General features: G+C 44.8%; 1 protein-coding gene and 1 pseudogene across 1 annotated transcript; one reads left to right on the top strand and one right to left on the bottom strand.

Annotated features, from left to right (window-relative positions):
- The first annotated feature begins 10,600 nt into the window (after positions 1-10,600).
- LOC119567724 (olfactory receptor 14A16-like) lies at positions 10,601-11,569 on the top strand. The gene has a single exon (XM_037914958.2). The coding sequence runs from the start codon at positions 10,616-10,618 to the stop codon at positions 11,567-11,569; it is 954 nt and encodes a 317-aa protein (XP_037770886.1). The 5' UTR covers positions 10,601-10,615.
- A 3,395-nt stretch (positions 11,570-14,964) lies between these two features.
- Positions 14,965-17,658, bottom strand: LOC102935879 (annotated as a pseudogene).
- Positions 17,659-20,306: the final 2,648 nt, after the last annotated feature.

Below are 20,306 nucleotides of genomic sequence, written 5' to 3'. Positions count from 1 at the left end.
TGTGTGAATCAAGGGCAGCAGAACTGTGCTTGACATGCCCTGACTGAGGAACTCACCCTCAAGCAAACCGCACTTGCTAAGCAGGGGACATGGGTGCCAAAGGCCAGTGGAGGTGTGTGTGAGTGTGAGTGTGAGTGTGGGAGTAAAGGAGCGTGCGTGTGTGCGTGCGTGCGTGCATGCGTGCGTGCAGGATGGCTGGCAGAGGCCAGAGCAAATGCCCGGACAGCGGAGAGAGCAAGGTGCCTTTCTCTCTGTCCACCAGGGTGGGTGGTGAACTCCACAGATGCACCTCTGAACTCTGGGTCTTCGCTGACCAAGAACAACAGCTGTGAGTGGGGTGCGGTGAAGGGAAGGGCACGTTACAGGAACTTTTGGTTGCTGGACTTAAGAACCTGAGGCAAAAGGACACTGCCCAACATACTCTGGGGTGGGTGTTTTGCTCATGGTTTATGTTATGAATCCTGCTTGCAGTGTTTTGCCAAGTTAATACCAGCTTACTTTCCCCCTTTTTATTAAAAGTTTCTTTTCTACACTCAGACTCTGTGCTTGTGAGAGGGGAAGTGTTACCTCTAGAGGTGCCCAACGGGGGATGTGTAATTGTGCCAGGTTACTAGCTGGGGGCTCAAGCTGGTGTTGTGTTGCATTGTTGAAAAGGATTCCCAAGATATTGAACCCGGCCCTTGTTGCTGCTGACTCCAACTGGCAGAAGGGTTACACAGGTTTCTTAAAAGTGAAGGGGCAGGTTCTCAGTTGGTCTAAATCATTATGGCTGGGTAGATGCGACCGTGCGGTGCTGCCGGCTGGGAGAGCAGCCTGAGGCAGAAGCCTCCAGCTCGCATGATATTCCAGGCAGGACTGAATCTCCATGAGATGAAACTTAAAGAAGAGAATGACCTGGAGTCTCTGGCTCCCATTCGGTGCTCTAAGAGGAGGAGCGCCATATCTGTCCAGGCACCCCGATCGACCTCGCCGAGGTCTGCCAGGAGCACCCAGGAGATGTATGCCAGCTATCAGTCCTACTGCACCGTCTGCCCTGAAGGCAAGGAGCTGCTGCTGTGTAGCAATGCAGTACCGCGTCTGCCAGCAGCACCCAGGAGACGTACGGTGAGCTGAGCGGGCTCCAGGCTTGCCGTGGTATGGCGTCTGCATGGGTAACCGAGGAAAAAAGGCGTGAAACGATTCTCTGCCGTTGCTATCACAGAAGGAGGGACGGAGGGAGGGAGGGGTCCTGACGACATGTACCCAGAATCACGTGAGACAATGTTTTTGCCCCATCAGGCATTGGGAGCTTAACCCAGAATTCCAATGGGCAGCGGAGACTGCGGGAACTGTGGGATAGCTACTCACAGTGCACTGCTCTGTAAGTCGACGCAAGCCACAGTATTGAGGACGCACTCCGCCGACTTAATGCGCTTAGTGTGGATATACGTGATCGACTGAATAAAATCAGTTTCTAAAAATTGACTTCTATAAAATCGACCTTATTTCGTAGTGTAGACATACCCTGAGAGAGTTAAGCATCTAACTCCCATTGTGCAGACAATGGGCATTGGGCACCTGTTTCCATGAAACCACTCTGAAAATCCCTGTCATAGCTCACATCCTGGAGCAAGTGTCCACTGTATTGTTCCCAATTCTGCAGCACCCACACCCCCTTGCTTCTGCTCTAATTACACAGGATGCTGCAGAGTCGGTTACAGGTCCCCCCAGAGGGCCAAGCCCATTCCTGGGGCCTCTCCATGGAAATCAGCAATTAGTACCCGGGATACATGGTGCCCATTCTGTTGAGCTGTTTTCTACTCACTAGATATTACCTCACCCACCTTGTCTCTCTGTTCCCAGAAAAGCCATCTTTAGAGAGCAGGACAGTCCCTGGTCTTCGCTTCCAGCACTGGACATATGAAAGGAGAGGAGGTCTCTGTTCACATCCCATGTCCACATGAATGCTATAGCCATCTTGGCGCAGGATGGGACATGCTGGCTTGGGAGATAACTGATGAAGCGGCTGCTTTCATGTCTAGGTCACCTATTCAACCCAGCCCCAGTGAGCAGTGCCCCAGTATCCTCCCCTTCTGAGAGCTGTGAAAAATTGGTTTTGTGCCTCATCTCCTTAGACACGTCATGAAAGCACCCACAAAACATCTCATCCATCCAAACTAGAACGCGTTAATCCCCTGTGAGCAGCCTCAGCAGAGACCATGGGCCAGCCCAGACCTGAAGAGATCATTTCAAAATGGGAGAGGGTAGATCGGGCTCCCAGTCCCCTTCGCTACATGATCTCTCCATGGAGATTGCGATAGCCATCAAAGGAGCCAATTGTTGCCAGTCAAAGTGAAGGTGGGTTCTGCAGGGATGGGCTTTAGTGTGGAACCAGAACCTCAGATCTTAAGCCCCCTCGCCTGAGAGTTGGGGAGGTGAGGATCCCAAGAAAGAGCCCAGTGTTTGATCTGGGCCCATCTCAAATTAATTTGCAATTTCCTGATAGAAATAGTCTTCTTCTGTCAGCCACACAACCCTCAGCTCTTACATAGCAGGGAAGGCCTGGTCCTGATCCCATTGCAGTCACTAGCAATGCTCCCACTGCCTTCAGCATTTCCAGGGGTTGATCATAGAGGTGCGCGCCGTGTGTTCATTAGAGCAAATTTCTCCAAGGAAATTTCTTCACTTCACAGGTTTTTGTTTCATTTTCCCCCATTCCATGGAGAGGTGGCCACATCAAGCAAAGGACATTTGTATGGATGGAAATGTAGGTGGGGAAGGAAATGAAGTGATCTAGTCCAGGGCTGCACAGTTAGGAACAGCGAGAGCTACAAACAAGGGCTGGGGCTTCCAAGCTGACTTACCCCAGTTCAAACAGAGAGACGTTAATGGCATCCCTGTGTGTTCCCACACTGGTCATTGGTGCGGATACACTCCCCCCATGCAAACCAGGAGTGATTCCACTGGACTCAGTGAGACTCATTCTTCTCGCCCTCAGCCAGGTGTAAATAAAGAGTGGTTTCAGAGTAGCAGCCATCTTAGTCTGTATTCGCAAAAAGAAAAGGAGTACTTGTGGCACCTTAGAGACTAAGGTCTCTAAGCAAAGTGTGTGTTGTAAATGGCTTGTCTAGTTTTAGTAAAGTCCAGCCATGAGGAAGTTTGTGTGGAAGGTTGGTTTTTTATGAGAGTATCCAGTTTTGAGAGCTCATTCTTAATCTTTCCCTGTTTGCTGTAGAGGATGTTGATCAGGTGGTTCCGCAGTTTCTTTGAGAGCTTGTGGCACAAGCTGTCAGCATAGTCTGTGTGGTATGTAGATTGTAATGGATTTTTTACCCTCAGTCCTTTTGGTACGATGTCCATCTGTTTGCATTTGGAAAGGAAGATGATGTCTGTCTGTATCTGTACAAGTTTTTTCATGCAGTTGATAGATTTCCACTCCATACGGCTAAATGCAGAATGAGCTCTCAAAAATGGATACTCTCATAAAAAACCAACCTTCCACACAAACTTCCTCGTGGCTGGACTTTACTAAAACTAGACAAGCCATTTACAACACACACTTTGCTTCTCTACAAAAGAAAAAGGACACTAAACTTTCTAAACTACTACATGCCACGAGGGGACACAGCAATGGTTCCCTCAACCCACCCAGCAATATTGTTAACCTATCCAACTATACTCTTAGCCCAGCAGAAGAATCTGTCCTATCTCGGGGCCTCTCCTTCTGCCCCTCCACCCCCACGAACATGATACCGTTCTGTGGTGACCTAGAATTCTATTTTCGACGTCTCCGACTCAAGGAATATTTCCAACATACCTCTGAACAACATACTAATCCACAGAGACCTCCCTACCAACACTACAAAAAGAAGGATTCTAGGTGGACTCCTCCTGAAGGTCGAAACAGCAGACTGGACTTCTACATAGAGTGCTTCCGCCGACGTGCATGGGCTGAAATTGTGGAAAAGCAGCATCACTTGCCCCACAACCTCAGCCGTGCAGAACACAATGCCATCCACAGCCTCAGAAACAACTCTGACATCATAATCAAAAAGGAGGTGCTGTTGTCATCATGAATAGGTCGGAATATGAACAAGAGGCTGCTCGGCAGCTGTCCAACACCACTTTCTACAGGGCATTACCCTCTGATCCCACTGAGAGTTACCAAAAGAAACTACAGCATTTGCTCAAGAAACTCCCTGAAAAAGCACAAGATCAAATCCGCACAGACACACTCCTGGAACCCTGACCTGGGATATTCTATCTACTACCCAAGATCCATAAACCTGGAAATCCTGGGCGCCCCATCATCTCAGGCGTTGGCACCCTGACAGCAGAATTGTCTGGCTATGTAGACTCCCTCCTCAGGCCCTACGCTACCAGCACTCCCAGCTACCTTCGAGACACCACTGACTTCTTGAGGAAACTAAAATCCATCGGTGATCTGCCTGATAACACCATCCTGGCCGCTATGGATGTAGAAGCCCTCTACACCAACATTCCACACAAAGATGGACTACAAGCCGTCAAGAACACTATCCCTGATAATGTCACGGCTAACCTGGTGGCTGAACTTTGTGACTTTGTCCTTACCCATAACTATTTTACATTTGGGGACAATGTATACCTTCAGATCAGTGATACTGCTATGGGTACCCTCATGGCCCCACAGTATGCCAACATTTTTATGGCTGACTTAGAACAACGCTTCCTCAGCTCTCATCCCCTAACGCCCCTACTCTACTTGTGCTATATTGATGACATCTTCATCATCTGGACCCATGGAAAAGAAGCCCTTGAGGAATTCCACCATGATTTCAACAATTTCCATCCCACCATCAACCTCAGCCTGGACCAGTCCACACAAGAGATCCACTTCCTGGACACTACAGTGCTAATAAATGATGGTCACATAAACACCACCCTATACCGGAAACCTATTGACCGCTATTCCTACCTACATGCCTCCAGTTTTCACCCTGACCACACCACACGATCCATTGTCTACAGCCAAGCTCTGCGATACAACCGCATTTGCTCCAAGCCCTCAGACAGAGACAAACACCTACAAGATCTCTATCAAGCATTCTTACAACTACAATACCCACCTGCGAAAGTGAAGAAACAGATTGACAGAGCCAGAAGGGTTCCCAGAAGTCACCTACTACAGGACAGGCCTAACAAAGAAAATAACAGAACGCCACTAGCCGTCACCTTCAGCCCCCAACTAAAACCCCTCCAACGCATTATTAAGGATTTACAACCTATCCTGAAGGATGACCCAACACTCTCACAAATCTTGGGAGACAGGCCAGTCCTTGCCTACAGACAGCCCCCCAACCTGAAGCAAATACTCATCAGCAACCACAAACCACACAACAGAACCACTAACCCAGGAACCTATCCTTGCAACAAAGCCCGTTGCCAACTGTGTCCACATATCTATTCAGGGGACACCATCACAGGGCCTAATAACATCAGCCACACTAACAGAGGCTTGTTCACCTGCACATCCACCAATGTGATATATGCCATCATGTGCCAGCAATGCCCCTCTGCCATGTACACTGGTCAAACTGGACAGTCTCTACGTAAAAGAATAAATGGACACAAATCAGATGTCAAGAATTATAACATTCATAAACCAGACGGAGAACACTTCAATCTCTCTGGTCACGCGATTACAGACATGAAAGTTGCGATATTACAACAAAAAAACTTCAAATCCAGACTCCAGCAAGAAACTGTTGAATTGGAATTCATTTGCAAATTGGATACAATTAACTTAGGCTTGAATAGAGACTGGGAGTGGCTAAGTCATTATGCAAGGTAACCTATTTCCCCTTGTTTTTTCCTAACCCCCACCCCTCAGACGTTCTTGTTAAACCCTGGATTTGTGCTGGAAATGGCCCACCTTGATTATCATACACATTGTAAGGAGAGTGGTCACTTTAGATAAACTATTACCAGCAGGAGAGTGGGTTTGTGGGGGGGGGGGGTGAGAAAACCTGGATTTGTGCTGGAAATGGCCCAGCTTGATTATCATACACATTGTAAGGAGAGTGATCACTTTAGATAAGCTATTACCAGCAGGAGAGTGGGGTGGGGGGAGGTATTTTTTCATGCTTTGTGTGTATAAAAAGATCTGCTACACTTTCCACAGTATGCATCCGATGAAGTGAGCTGTAGCTCACGAAAGCTTATGCTCAAATAAATTGGTTAGTCTCTAAGGTGCCAAAAGTACTCCTTTTCTTTTTAAATAAAGAGTAACTCTAGTCGAGGAAATGGAGCTGTTTCTCCTCTTACTCACCCAGTGAGTAACTCAATGGAGTTAGGCCATGTCAACAATATAGACCTTACAGCTTTTACCTTTACCGCCATGTCTACCCTTCGGATCTTTCTTCCTTTATCGCTTGGGTCGGTCAAACTTTTGTCAGTCGGGGTGGTTTTTTCACATCCCGAGAGACAAAATTGGTAGTGTAGACAAAGCTTAAGGTGGGGGCTTTTGGTTAACTTATTGTTAGTTATGTTAATTGAAGGATGAATTCACAGCCGTCAATCTCAATGAGGTCTGTGATTGATCCCGTCATTAGTACCTCGCAGTTTAACAATACAAGGCAGCAGAAGGAAACTGGAAGTTATGGAGGGGCTTATAACTCCAGAAGCCCTTGGTCAAATGACAACAAATTTGGAACTCGAATGCTACCCCAGGCCTGCCTGAGGCACCCAAATTTCAAAGCTATCCGAGTAACCATTCAACTTCTAGTGCACTTCCAAAAACTGAGCTTTAAACCATACAAAATGGCGGGAATGGAAATCCTCTAGCCCTCCTTCTGTATTGGCACAAGCGCACAATAAAACACGCAGACTTTCTTAAATTCCATTCTCATTTTGGGTCCCCCAAGATTTAGTGGGGGCCATGCACTACCTTGGGTAAAATGAGACAGATTGAAACCATTTTGACCTGCATCACATCAATAGTTTGATCTCTCATTTTGAGCAAAATAAACAAAACCTAGAAACTTGTAACTGGGCTCATATCTCCACAACTCTTCGCTCGAATGACGCCACATTTAGGTCACTAATCCTACCCTGCACCCTCCTAAGGCACATTACATTTCAAAAGAATCTGACTAAGCTCGTCTTCTGTTTTTTCTTTTCTTTTTTTTTTTTTTTTGAAGAAAGGAGGACCTTTAAACAGAAGTCATGGTGCAACCTTAACTAGAAGGGCGTTGCTGTGATGGTAATAATATTCATCAGTTCATGTACTGGTTGGGTACCCATCTTGCAGGTTTCTATGAACCCTGCTATTGGAATATTCCAGGAGCATTGAGATGGGATTGTGATGTTCAGCAATGAGAATCTCAGAGACAGGAACAAAGAAAAAACTCAACATCATGGCACAGATATTTAGCTCATGTAACCTGGCCGAGTTCCATAGCACTCTGCCAATTTACATTGGCTGAGGAACTGGTCTAATTGACTTCAGTGGGGCTGGGGCTGATTTACACAACAGCTATTTGGGGATCTGGACCCTTTGAGTCCAAGGCAGCTACAGCTGATTTACAGAAACTGGGGCACTGACCCATTCACTCCAGTGGAGCTACCCTGATTTGAACTTGCTGAGGATCGGAACCATTGATTCCAACAGGTCGAGGGCTGATTTCTACTCTCTGGCTCTCTGTATTTCATCAGTTTCTCTGACATGAATGTCTCGTGTAAATTACACATTTTTAAACAGTGCATCTGCAGCCAAAGGAGCCTTTTATTTTAATGTTGTCTGCCGGAAGGAAAACAATGTTACTACTGAGAAAGAAAGAAAGAAAGAAAGAAAGAAAGAAAGAAAGAAAGAAAGAAAGAAAGAAAGAAAGAAAGAAAAGACCTGGGCTATTCATCCCAATAAAAGTTGAAGATCAGATGCAGAAAATCTCCACAACACTGTCCCCAGTTCTGTCCCAAGTGGGAATGAATCGCTCTGTCACCCTTACAAGTTATACTTCATGAATATACCATTCATCCCAGTGGACAAAGAGCTAGGAAAGAGAAGACTGGTTACGAATGTTTGACTCTTCGTTGGTTCAGTTTCACAGGCAAAGGATATGGGTTGGAAACTGCATCATGGGCCAGATCCCCAGATGGTGTAAATGGATGTAGCTCCCTGGAAGTCAATGAGTCAGATCCCCAAGTGGTGTAAATAGCCCTCACTACTCTGAAGTCAGTGGAAGTGTATCAATTTACGCCAGCTCAGGACCTGGTCCTTAGTTTTTAGTGTTTGTCTCTTAGTGAGGAACTTCAAGCAGCCAGGGCAGCCTGAGCTGTGGGTTCCTCTGGTGGCTGCATCCCAAGAGCTGCTGGTGCAATGCAGGAAAAAAACATCTCTGCTCCCCTAGAGGTGACTATGTGGAGTTAATGAAGGAACAGGCTATTCCAGCCCAACTGAGACTCTGGTGCCAAGAGGCTCTTAGCTATTGTAGATCCCATGTCTGTGCTACAAATATATGTTTTATGTTGCCATCCTGTGGGGACCCCCTTTGTGATCCAGCCCTGCCTTGTTTTTAGCTAAAGGTCCTTCAAGAGATGCTGTCATCATGTGAGATGCAGGGCAGGTGCTGTTCCGCCTCTGGGGGGTTAGGGTCAACTAGGGCAGGTTGTCAGGATGGTTTGCTCCTGAGGTGAGAGCAGAGCTGGGCTCACAGCCCTGGAGACCAGATTCAACTATTTAGCCCCAGAGCAGGGATATCTTGGGCTGTGACCTTGTTTGAAGCCGGCACAAACCAGGATCAGCTCGAGAGCTGGGACTGTCTTTCAGTCCCTGATCCCATTTAGTCCATCACTTTTCACCCAAGCCTGCCCTAGGAGGGAAGCAGGGAGCGCCCATCTGTACTAGGAACTGCAGAGAGACCCCTGCAACTCAGGACATCCAGCGAAGGGATGCGACAACAGCTGGTGGATACTACAGTGATGGGGGCATGAGAGAGAGAGAGAGAGAGAGAACCAAACAATCCTGGCAGTGGGTGAATAGATAGATAGATAGATGGATAGATAATGACCAATGATTCCTAACACAGGCGGATCAAATGCATCGCAAATTGGAATAAAGACCAACAAAGTAAGTTTTCTATTTCAATTAAATATGTTAGAGTATTAATATATGGGGCAAATTTAATATCAGAAATATGAATTGCAATTAGAACTCTTTAAGACATTTACTATCAAATTATGCAGATATCTAGAGATGATCAGATTTTTTTTTCCACCAGAAAAAATTGACTTTTCATTGAGGTTGTGAGAACCAAACAGTTTCAGCCGAAAACTGTTGGAACCTGAAAATTTTTAGGCATAATCAAAAAAAGTTTTCATTTTTATGGATATCAGAGACTTTCCATGAAAATATATCCAACTGAAAACTGAATTTTCCTTTGAAATAAAGTAGAAATTGTCTGACTACTCCTACCTGGAAACTTAGCTTTTTGCCACAGTGGGGAACATGAATATTGTCCAATAACACCATATTTTCCAACCCCATTCCTTCTATTGCAACCGTGTTTGTCTGTTTCAAAGGGGTAGCTGCAGAATGGTAAAACTGAGTAAGTAGCAAAGTTGGTCGCCCAGAGAATGTGTTTTAAACATACTAACCTCTCTAAACTAAAGCCCTGAGAGTCGAAGCTCCCAGACAAAGCCTGACTCTCTTTATCCTACCCAAGGACAGGCAGGAGGTTGATGGAACTAGAACCCAGATCTCCACTTCTACCATCATAGCCTCTGTCCCACACTGCTGCCTGCTAAACAAAAATACTGTCAACATATGCACAGAACATGCACATAGGAAGACACAATCCATCCCCGGAAGAGTTCACATTCAAAGTACACGAGACAGACAAAGGGAAGGGGAGGAAAGGGAGGCAGCAGTGGCTGCTCCATGGTCACAAAGTGACAGAGGCAAGACTAGAACCGAAGTCTCCTGACTCACACAGCACAGAAATAAAGTCACAGAGGGGAACCACACAACCTAGCAGCAACTGAGCGATGCGACCAGCCCACCATCACCCAGCAATGGGAGTGCAGCTGGGATCTGGTGCCATAAATCAACGTGTAAGTAGGCATCAGGCGGTATGTGGGATGTTGGGGTGGAATCATCAGAGAAAAGCTGCTATGCGGGAAGCTGGGTGATTCTGTGCTGTATTTCTCAGTTAAGTGGGAATCAGACTGTGCTGGCATTTTAGTAGTTGAGTTGGCCAAGTTGTGAGCCTGCTGTCTGTGGCAATAGGGGCATAATTTTGGCTCAGATTGTTGGATTTGGTTTGTACTTTGTTCCATCTTTCATCCTGCATTTGATCAAGCCACATCTTGGGCCAGATCCTCAGATGGTGTAAACTGACCCAGCTCCAGTGACTTTAAGGGAGCGATGCCAATTTACATTCCTGTGATAACGCACCAGAGTAGTGCTCTGGTTGTGAGAGGTGAGGAGCCCTCACTACTCCAGTCAATGGAAGTGACAAGTGCTGTGCACCTTTGACATTCACATCATGAGATATCATGGAGAGGGGAATCAGAGTCATTCCCTCTCTCACTATAACCCTGACCATTGCTCTTGTCCTTCCCTCCACAGCCATCACACGATGAACTAAGAAAGAAAATGTCCAACCAAACCACCGTGACCGAGTTCCTTCTCCTGGGATTCTCTGATGTTCGAGAGCTGCAGATTTTGCACTTCATGGTGTTTCTAGTGCTTTACCTGGCAGCCCTGACAGGGAATCTTCTCATCATCACAGCCATAGCTCTTGACCACCAGCTTCACACCCCCATGTACTTCTTCCTGATGAGTTTGTCCATCCTAGACCTCGGCTCCATCTCTGTCACCATCCCCAAATCTATGGCCAATTCCCTTATGAACACCAGATTGATTTCTTATTCTGGATGTGTCGCCCAAGTCTTTTTCCTCATCTTCTTTGCTGAAGCCGACTTCGCCTTACTCACCATCATGGCTTACGATCGATACATCGCCATCTGCAAACCACTGCACTATGAGACTATAATGAACAGGAGAGCTTGTGTCCAAATGGCAGCCAGTGCCTGGATTAGTGTAATCCTCTATTCTTCATTGCATACCGGGAACACGTTTTCGATAACCTTCTGTGGAGGCAACGTGGTGGATCAGTTCTTCTGTGAAATCCCCCAGCTACTCAAGCTCGCCTGCTCTAACTCATACTTCAATGAAGTTGGGGTTATTGAATTTAGTGTGTGTTTAACCCTAAGTTGCTTTGTTTTTATAATTGTGACATATGTTCAGATCTTGACCACGGTATTAAGAATCCCCTCTGAGCAGGGCCGACATAAAACCTTCTCCACATGCCTTCCTCACCTCATTGTAATTTCCATGTTTCTTTCCACTGGTGTCTTTGCCTACATGAAACCCATCTCCAGCTCTCCCTCAGCTCTGGATCTCGTGGTGGCTGTTCTCTATTCCGTGCTGCCGCCAGTGATGAATCCGATCATCTACAGCATAAAGAACAAGGAAATCAAAGCTTCCCTGGGGAAACTGACTGGGTGGAGGTTATTCAACAAGAATAAAATGTCTGCGTTTCTCTGATGAACATGGTTTTATCTGTGTTTTTTTAGCAAATACAATCAGCTGATGACATTACTGTCCCCATAAGAAAATGGTGTGTGATTTTTTTATGCAAAATGCCGTATGTATAGTGGTAAATCCACACTAACTCCACTCAGTCAGTGGAGTTCTTCCAGGCTTATATCAGTATAAGTAAGATAGATAGATTTTTATCTCATGCTTTTATACTGCCACCCCTCACCATGTTATCTGAGTACCTTCCACATAAAATCAGTAGCCATTAGAAAGTACCCAGTGGACTTCATGGAGTCTCTGGTTCTTCTCCTTTTTGGGAGTCAAAAGTTTGCTTGGGGTATGATGGCTTTTGGGTGTCTGTTTGCTGGTGTGACAGAGTGGGATATGGCAGCATCAGATCATGAACTCTGTGTTTTGCTATCTGCGTAAATATTGACATGGTGACTGCAGAAGTCTAGGCTTGCTCAATAGCAGTCTATCGCTCTTTGTTCATGGCAGCTCTCCTCCTACCTGAGAAAGGTGTCTGTTACTTTGCTGAAGGACTATCACTCAGACAAATCAAGACTGAAGTCTGGGGCCTTTGATTTTTGTTGCCTTTCACCTACAGGCCCTGCTGCATGGGACAAGTCTTTTGCTGTATAGGGAGTCTGGAAGTGATGGGGGGGAGGGGGGGAGCACGGCTGGTGGGTCTGGAAGTCTTAATTTTAGCACATGACAAAGAGACAGGGGACCTATTTAAGTGCAGAGTCCTACCCTGTGTCAGGTGCCAACCATAATCCCATGTAAGAAGGATTTGCAGGAGTTCGTTCTATCTAATCTAATCTATCTATTTATTGTAGGATTCCACACTGTCACCCATCACCATGCTAGCTGAGCACCTTCCACATAAAATCAGTAGCCATAGCAAAGCCCCTAGTAGACCCTGAGGAGCCAGAGACTCCATTCCTTTTTTTGTTCTTCCCCTCAGGGTCAAAAATATGATTGTGGTATCAGTGCAGTTGTTTGGTTCTTGCTTCTTTCTCAGATTTTTTAAATTTTATTTTAGGGGTTTTTTTTGGTTTTTTTTACTGGTGGATTGATTTGTTTCTTTATGAGGTGGGAGTGCCTGGGGACAGGAGCACTGGAAGCTCCCTAGAAGTGGGGGGGCCACCGACACCTGAACCAAGGACCTCCCCCATACGGCCTCTTCCCCCGAGGACCCACCCTCATGCCACCTCTTCCCCCCAAGGCCCTTCCCCACGCTTGCTCCTCTCTGCCCCCTCCCCACCATCGCTCACCCTTAAGGCCAGTAAAAAGTGGGAGAACATATCCCTCCCACTTTTAAAAGTGATGGGGCCATGGCCCCCTGCCCCGCCCCATCTCCATTCTGGTTCCTCTGCCTGGGGAGATGCTGAGTGTTTGGGTAGACAGTGCTGTCAGTGTTTTCTCCTTTATTGGGCGTGTCCGTATGTCATCTCCTTGATGGGGTTTTCCGAGCAACGGGTGAAGTAACATCTTGTATTGGCCCAATTTCTGTTGTTGGGAGAGACAAGTTTCCAAGCTTACACAGAGCTCTTCTTCGGGTCTGGGACAGGTGTTCAGAATGTCACAGCTAAATACAAGTTTCAGAGTGGTAGCCGTATTAGTCTGTATCAGCACATTTTAAATTTTCATCCAGATTTGGGATAAAAATCAATTTCAAAATTTGGAATTTCCTCTACAATGAAAATTCCAAACAGCTCTAATTATGGCTGGGACTTCCAAAGATGCCAAAGGGACATAGGTGCAAAAATTCTATTAAAACTCTCTCAGGTTCCTTTGGTAAACCCAGCCTATGTCTTTACCTCCTTTGAAATCCCCAGCCTTAATAAGTAAAACACTTTCCAGAAGGTAGGGGGATACAAAGGTAAAAGTTAAAGTTTATTTATACTCTGATGATAAGACTGGTCTAGATACAAATATACAAAAATACAAATAAGTCAGGCATCAAGGGCAAGATATGTAAAGGTATTAAGGAACCTAGTGGGATTCTCAAAAGCACCTAGGCATCTATCACCCATTAAAATGAACAGTTCCCATCAACAGTTATGTTTTGAGAACTATCAGTTAGCCAGTTTTTAATCAATTTACTATTGTTTTTGTGTAGTGTTATTTTTAAATAGTGTGATGTTACCCTGAATCAAACCTTTAGAAAAATGCAAGTCTATTACGTCAACACCTTTGCCTTTAACAATCAGAAATGTCACAGTTAAATCAAGTTCATTTGATAAAAAACATTCTGTGAAAACATATTGATCACCATTAATTGAACTTCTTTCTCCCTTGTAATTCCTTTTTGTTTAAAAATGACCATTTTCAAAAATGAAAATTTTTGTAAAGAAGTGTTGATTTAGTGATTTTTTTTCTTTTTTTAATTAAATTTTTCATTTCAATTTTTGACAACATTTAAACGGAAAACTTTATAAAAAACATGATTGAATTGTTTCCATTTACCAACATGTAGGACCCCCAAACTTAGGACACTTAAAAAGGGAAATAAATTTGATTTTTTGAAATTCTTCACTAATTAAAAAAAAAATCCACCATGGTTGTTCATCATTCTTTATTTCCTGCATGTTGTTCTTTAGTCTGCTGTTTAATAATTTTTCAGCTATTGAACCAGGGAACAGACACAATGTCGTGTGAGTTGGCCAACCAGTCATACATCACGGCTAATGAAAACTCTGGAGTTGCTACAAATTTAAACTTAGGACAAACTTCTGAGTCACTAAGGTCTTGATCCTGCACACGCTTTATGCACAAGCTTTCTTTCCTAGTGTGAGTAGTCCCATTAGAGTCAACTGGACGACTCAAAATAATATAATTTAGCACTTGAGTAAGGATCTCAGGATGGGGGCCTAAATGTGAATTGCTAAAAGTAATGTCTACATAGGGCCTGATCTAAAGGCCATTTAATTCAGTTGAAAGATGTTCATTCATGCCAATGGGACCTCTCGAGAGATTTTAAGGGACAGATTTTCAAAAGTATTTGTAGCTACCACTGAAATCAATGGGATTTTGGTGTCTCATCTGCTGAAGTGCTTTTGAAAAGCCCACTAAACTATCTGCATCTTTAGACACCAAAATATCTTTGAAAACTATGGCCCTTAGGAGCTCACGTCCAGTAGATTTTCAATAAAAATTAGGCTCCTAGAAACCACATCTTTCATGGTGTTTAGGGGCCTATCTGAATCTTTAGGTGCCTAAATTCCTTTGCAAATCTGGCCCTTAGGCACTTCTGAACATTTTACCCAAATACAAAAGTTGTAAATGTAAAACTGGAACCAGGATTAAAAGAACAACAAGGACGGTTACTACCAAAGGGAACATGAGCACAGGCTGAGAATCAGACCCAGTAACATCTAAGCCATTCAAAAACAACTTCATGTCCCACTGATTACCTTCCATAAAGCCTCCTTCACCTCTTTGTTTCTCAGACTGTCAATGAAGAGGTTGAACAGTGGAGTTACAATAATATTCAAAGTGTTGACAGTCTTGTTCATGTCCAAGGCATTCTGTCTGGAAGGCCTGACATACAGGAAGATGGTGGAGCTGTACCATATAATCACAAGAGTGAGAGGGGAAGAGCAAGTGGAAAAGGCCTTTTGCCGGCCTTGGGCTGACGGGATTCTCAGTATGGTGGAGAGGATGTAAATGTAGGAGACCAGAGTTATTGAACATAATCCCAGGATGACGATGATCGAGATGATAAAAGCTGCCATCTCAATCACAAAGATGTCTGTGCAGGAGAGAATGATTAAGGAATCTATGCTGCAGAAGAAACGAGTAATGACATTAGTGCCACAGAAGGACAACCTAACTATCAGAGATTCTGGAATAGAAATAGCCAGGAAACTACACACCCAGGAGCCAAGGGCCAGCTGAGCAGACAAGAGGTGCTGTTCATGATGGTGCTATAGTGCAATGGGTGGCAAATAGCCAGATAGCAGTCATAGGCCATGACAGACAAGAGGAAATATTCCATGCCCCCCAGGGAGAAAATGAAGTACATCTGCAGGATGCAGCTACTAAAGGGGATGGTTCTGCTTTTCCCCAGGAAAATCGCAATGGTCTTGGGAACACAGGCTGTGGTGTATCATATCTCCAGCAAGGAGAGAATCATAGAATCATAGAATATAAGGGTTGGAAGGGACCTCAGGAGGTCATCAAGTCCGACCCCCTGCTCAAAGCAGGACCAATCCCCAATCAAATCATCCCAGCCAAGGCTTTGTCAAGCCTGACCTTAAAAACTTCCAAGGAAGGAGATTCTACCACCTCCCTAGGTAACGCATTCCAGTGTTTCACCACCCTCCTAGTGAAAAAGTTTTTCCTAATATCCAACCTAAACCTCCCCCACTGCAACTTGAGACCATTACTCCTTGTCCTGTCCTCTTCTACCACTGAGAATAGTCTAGAACCATCCTCTCTGGAACCACCTCTCAGGTAGTTGAAAGCAGCTATCAAATCCCCCCTCATTCTTCTCTTCTGCAGACTAAACAATCCCAGTTCCCTCAGCCTCTCCTCATAAGTCATGTGTTCCAGACCCCTAATCATTTTTGTTGCCCTTCGCTGGACTCTCTCCAATTTTTCCACATCCTTCTTGTAGTGTGGGGCCCAAAACTGGACACAGTATTCCAGATGAGGCCTCACCAATGTCGAATAGAGGGGAAAGATCAAGTCCCTCGATCTGCTCGCTATGCCCCTACTTATACATCCCAAAATGCCATTGGCCTTCTTGGCAACAAGGGCACACTGCTGACTCATACCCAGCTTCTCGTCCACTGTCACCCCTAGGTCCTTTTCCGCAGAACTGCTGCCTAGCCATTCTGTCCCTAGTCTGTAGCGGTGCATTGGGTTCTTCCGTCCTAAGTGCAGGACCCTGCACTTATCCTTATTGAACCTCATCAGGTTTCTTTTGGCCCAATCCTCCAATTTGTCTAGGTCCCTCTGTATCCTATCCCTGACCTCCAGCGTATCTACCACTCCTCCCAGTTTAGTATCATCCGCAAATTTGCTGAGAGTGCAATCCACACCATCCTCCAGATCATTTATGAAGATATTGAACAAAACCGGCCCCAGGACCGACCCCTGGGGCACTCCACTTGACACCGGCTGCCAACTAGACATGGAGCCATTGATCACTACCCGTTGAGTCCGACAATCTAGCCAACTTTCTACCCACCTTATAGTGCATTCATCCAGCCCATACTTCTTTAACTTGCTGACAAGAATACTGTGGGAGACCGTGTCAAAAGCTTTGCTAAAGTCAAGAAACAATACATCCACTGCTTTCCCTTCATCCACAGAATCAGTAATCTCATCATAGAAGGCGATTAGATTAGTCAGGCATGACCTTCCCTTGGTGAATCCATGCTGACTGTTCCTGATCACTTTCCTCTCGTGTAAGTGCTTCAGGATTGATTCCTTGAGGACCTGCTCCATGATTTTTCCAGGGACTGAGGTGAGGCTGACTGGCCTGTAGTTCCCAGGATCCTCCTTCTTCCCTTTTTTAAAGATTGGCACTACATTAGCCTTTTTCCAGTCATCCGGGACTTCCCCCGTTCGCCACGAGTTTTCAAAGATAATGGCCAATGGCTCTGCAATCACATCCGCCAATTCCTGTAGCACTCTCGGATGCAACTCGTCCGGCCCCATGGACTTGTGCACGTCCAGCTTTTCTAAATAGTCCCTAACCACCTCTTTCTCCACAGAGGGCTGGCCATCTACTCCCCATGTTGCGATGCCCAGCGCAGCAGTCTGGGAGCTGTCCTTGTTAGTGAAGACAGAGGCAAAAAAAGCATTGAGCACATTAGCTTTTTCCACATCCTCTGTCACTAGGTTGCCTCCTTCATTCAGTAAGGGGCCCACACTTTCCTTGGCTTTCTTCTTGTTGCCAACATACCTGGTTGGTAGCAGGTATGGAAGAAGTACATGGGGGTGCGGAGTTGATGGCTGGCCCTCACTAGGACTAGGATGGCAACATTTTCTGCAACTGTCAGGACATACATCATGGTAAACACCACAGAAAGAGAGATCTGCAAATATTGACTACGGGGAAAGCCCAGAAGGATATATTCCTGTATCCTGGAGTAGATTTCCTTCTCTATTCCAGTCACAGGCTCCATCTGTCAAGATACAAGAGATCATAATTCAGGAGAAGCTTTGTTACATGGATTGTTAGACATCACAGGTAGAATTTTCAAGGGTGCTTGTCAAGATTCCTTCCCCACTCTGAACTCCAGGGTACAGATGTGGGGACCTGCATGAAAGACCCTCTAAGCTTATTCTTACCAGCTGAGGTTAAAAAATTCCCCAAGGTACAAACTTTGCCTTGTCCTTGAACCCTATGCTGCCACCACCAAGCGTGTTACACAAAGAACAGGGAAAGAGCCCACTTGGAGACGTCTTCCCCCAAAGTATCCCCCCAAGCCCTACACCCCCTTTCCTGGGAAAGGCTTGATCAAATCCTCACCAATTTGTACAGGTGAACACAGACCCAAACCCTTGGATCTTAAGAACAAAGAAAAAGCAATCAGGTTCTTAAAAGAAGAATTTTAATGAAAGAAAAGGTAAAAGAATCACCTCTGTAAAATCAGGATGGTAAATACCTTACAGGGTAATCAGATTCAAAACATAGAGCATCCCTCTAGGCAAAGCCTTAAGTTACAAAAAGACACAAAAACAGGAATATACATTCCATTCAGCACAGACTATTTTACCCGCCATTAAACAAAAGGAAATCTAATGCATTTCTAGCTAGATTACTGACTAACTTTTTACAGGAGTTCTGAGCTGCATTCCTGATCTGTTCCTGGCAAAAGCATCACACAGACAGACAGACAGACCCTTTGTTCCTCCCCCTCCAGCTTTGAAAGTATCTTGTCTCCTCATTGGTCATTTTGGTCAGGTGCCAGCGAGGTTATCTTAACTTCTTAGCCCTTTACAGGTGAAAGGGTTTTGCCTCTGTCCAAGAGGGATTTTATAGCACTGTATACAGAAAGGTGGTTACCCTTCCCTTTATATTTATGACAGTGCTTAAATGATATAGAAGCCTAAATCCCATTACAAAATCATGTAAGTTGCTTAGGAGCCTAAGAGCTAGAGTTTCAAAAGTGTTTAGATGTCAACGGTGCTGACTGACAAAATTGCTTAAGCAGGTTAGGCACCTAATCTGGTTAGGTGTTTTTGAAAATCCCACTAAGCATCTATCTGAAGCTTTAGACATCTTCATACTTTTGAAAATCTGGCTCTGAAAGATTAAAGCTCCTTTGAAAATTGGATGTAGGCTCTCAAGTCACCCAGGGCCAGATTTTAAATGGTATTTAGGCATGTAGTGGGATTTTAAAAAAAAAAAAGGCACCTAAACTCATTGATTCATAGATTCCAAAGTCAGAAGGGACCATTGTGATCATCTAGTCTGACCTTCTGTATAACACAGGACATAGATCTTCTCCAAAATAATTTGTAGAGCAGATCTTTTAGAAAAACATCCAATCTTGATTGAAAAATTCTCAGTGATGGAGAATCCACCATGACTGTTAGTAAATTGCTCCAAAAGTTAATTATTCTCACTGTACACCTTATTTCCAGTCTGATTTTGCCTAGCTTAAACTTCCAGCCATTGTATGGTGTTATCCCTTTCTATGCTAGACTGAAGAGACCATGAAGGAATTTATAGACTGTGGTTAATTCACCCATTAACCTTCTTTTTGTTAAGCTAAATAGATTGAGCTCCTTGCGTCTGTCACTATAAGGCGTGCTTCCTAAACTTTTAATCATTCTCATGGCTCTTCTCTGAACCCTCTCCAATTGATCAACATCCTTTTTGAATTGTTGACATGAGAACTGGACGTAGTCTTTTTCCTCTTTATGCATCCAAGAATTGCATTAGTCCTTTTGGCACAGCATCACACTGGGAGCTCATGTTCAGCTGATTATCTACCATGACCGCCACATCTTTTTCAGAATCACTGTTTCCCACAATAGAGTTCCACATCCTGCAAGTATGTCCTACATGCTTTGTTCCCAGATGTAGACATTCACATTTAGCCATAGTAAAATTATATTGTTTGCTTGCGCCCAGCTTACCAAGCGATCCAGATCGCTCTGTAACCCTGTCCTCTTCATTATTAACTACTTCCTCATTTTTGTGTCATTTGCAAACTTTATCAGTGATGAGTTTATGTCATCTTCCATGTCAGTAAAAAATGTTTAATAGCGTTAGGATATGAACAGAACCCTCTTGGACCCCACTGGAAACATACCTGTTCCAAGACAATTCCCTTTTACAATTACATTTTGAGACCTGACCGTGAGCCAGCTTTTAGTCCATGTATTGTGTGCCATGTTATTTTTGTATCCTTCTAGTTGTTTAGTCAAAACGTCAGGCAGTACCAAGTCAAATGCCATAGAGAAGTCTATTATATCAGCACTATTGCCTTTATCAATCACAATTGTAATGTCATCAAAAATGATACCAAGTTAGTTTGACAGGATCTATTTACCATAAACCCATGTTAAATGACATTAATTATATTACTTTATTTCTTTATTAATTGAGTCCCTTATCAGTGTAATGATGCTGGTTCTGGCGGGACCCAACGGAGAGTGCCCATTCAGGACAAATTGCTTCAAGCAGGGCAGTTACAGCCCAAGGCTGGGGTTTCTGTGCACACCAAGGCAAACCAAACCAGCCAGACAGAGAAGACTTTGCTTTTACCCCACT

Source organism: Chelonia mydas, chromosome 14 (genome assembly GCF_015237465.2).
Source record: "Chelonia mydas isolate rCheMyd1 chromosome 14, rCheMyd1.pri.v2, whole genome shotgun sequence".
Classification (NCBI taxonomy): domain Eukaryota; kingdom Metazoa; phylum Chordata; order Testudines; family Cheloniidae; genus Chelonia; species Chelonia mydas.
This window is presented reverse-complemented; position numbering and strand designations above follow the sequence as displayed.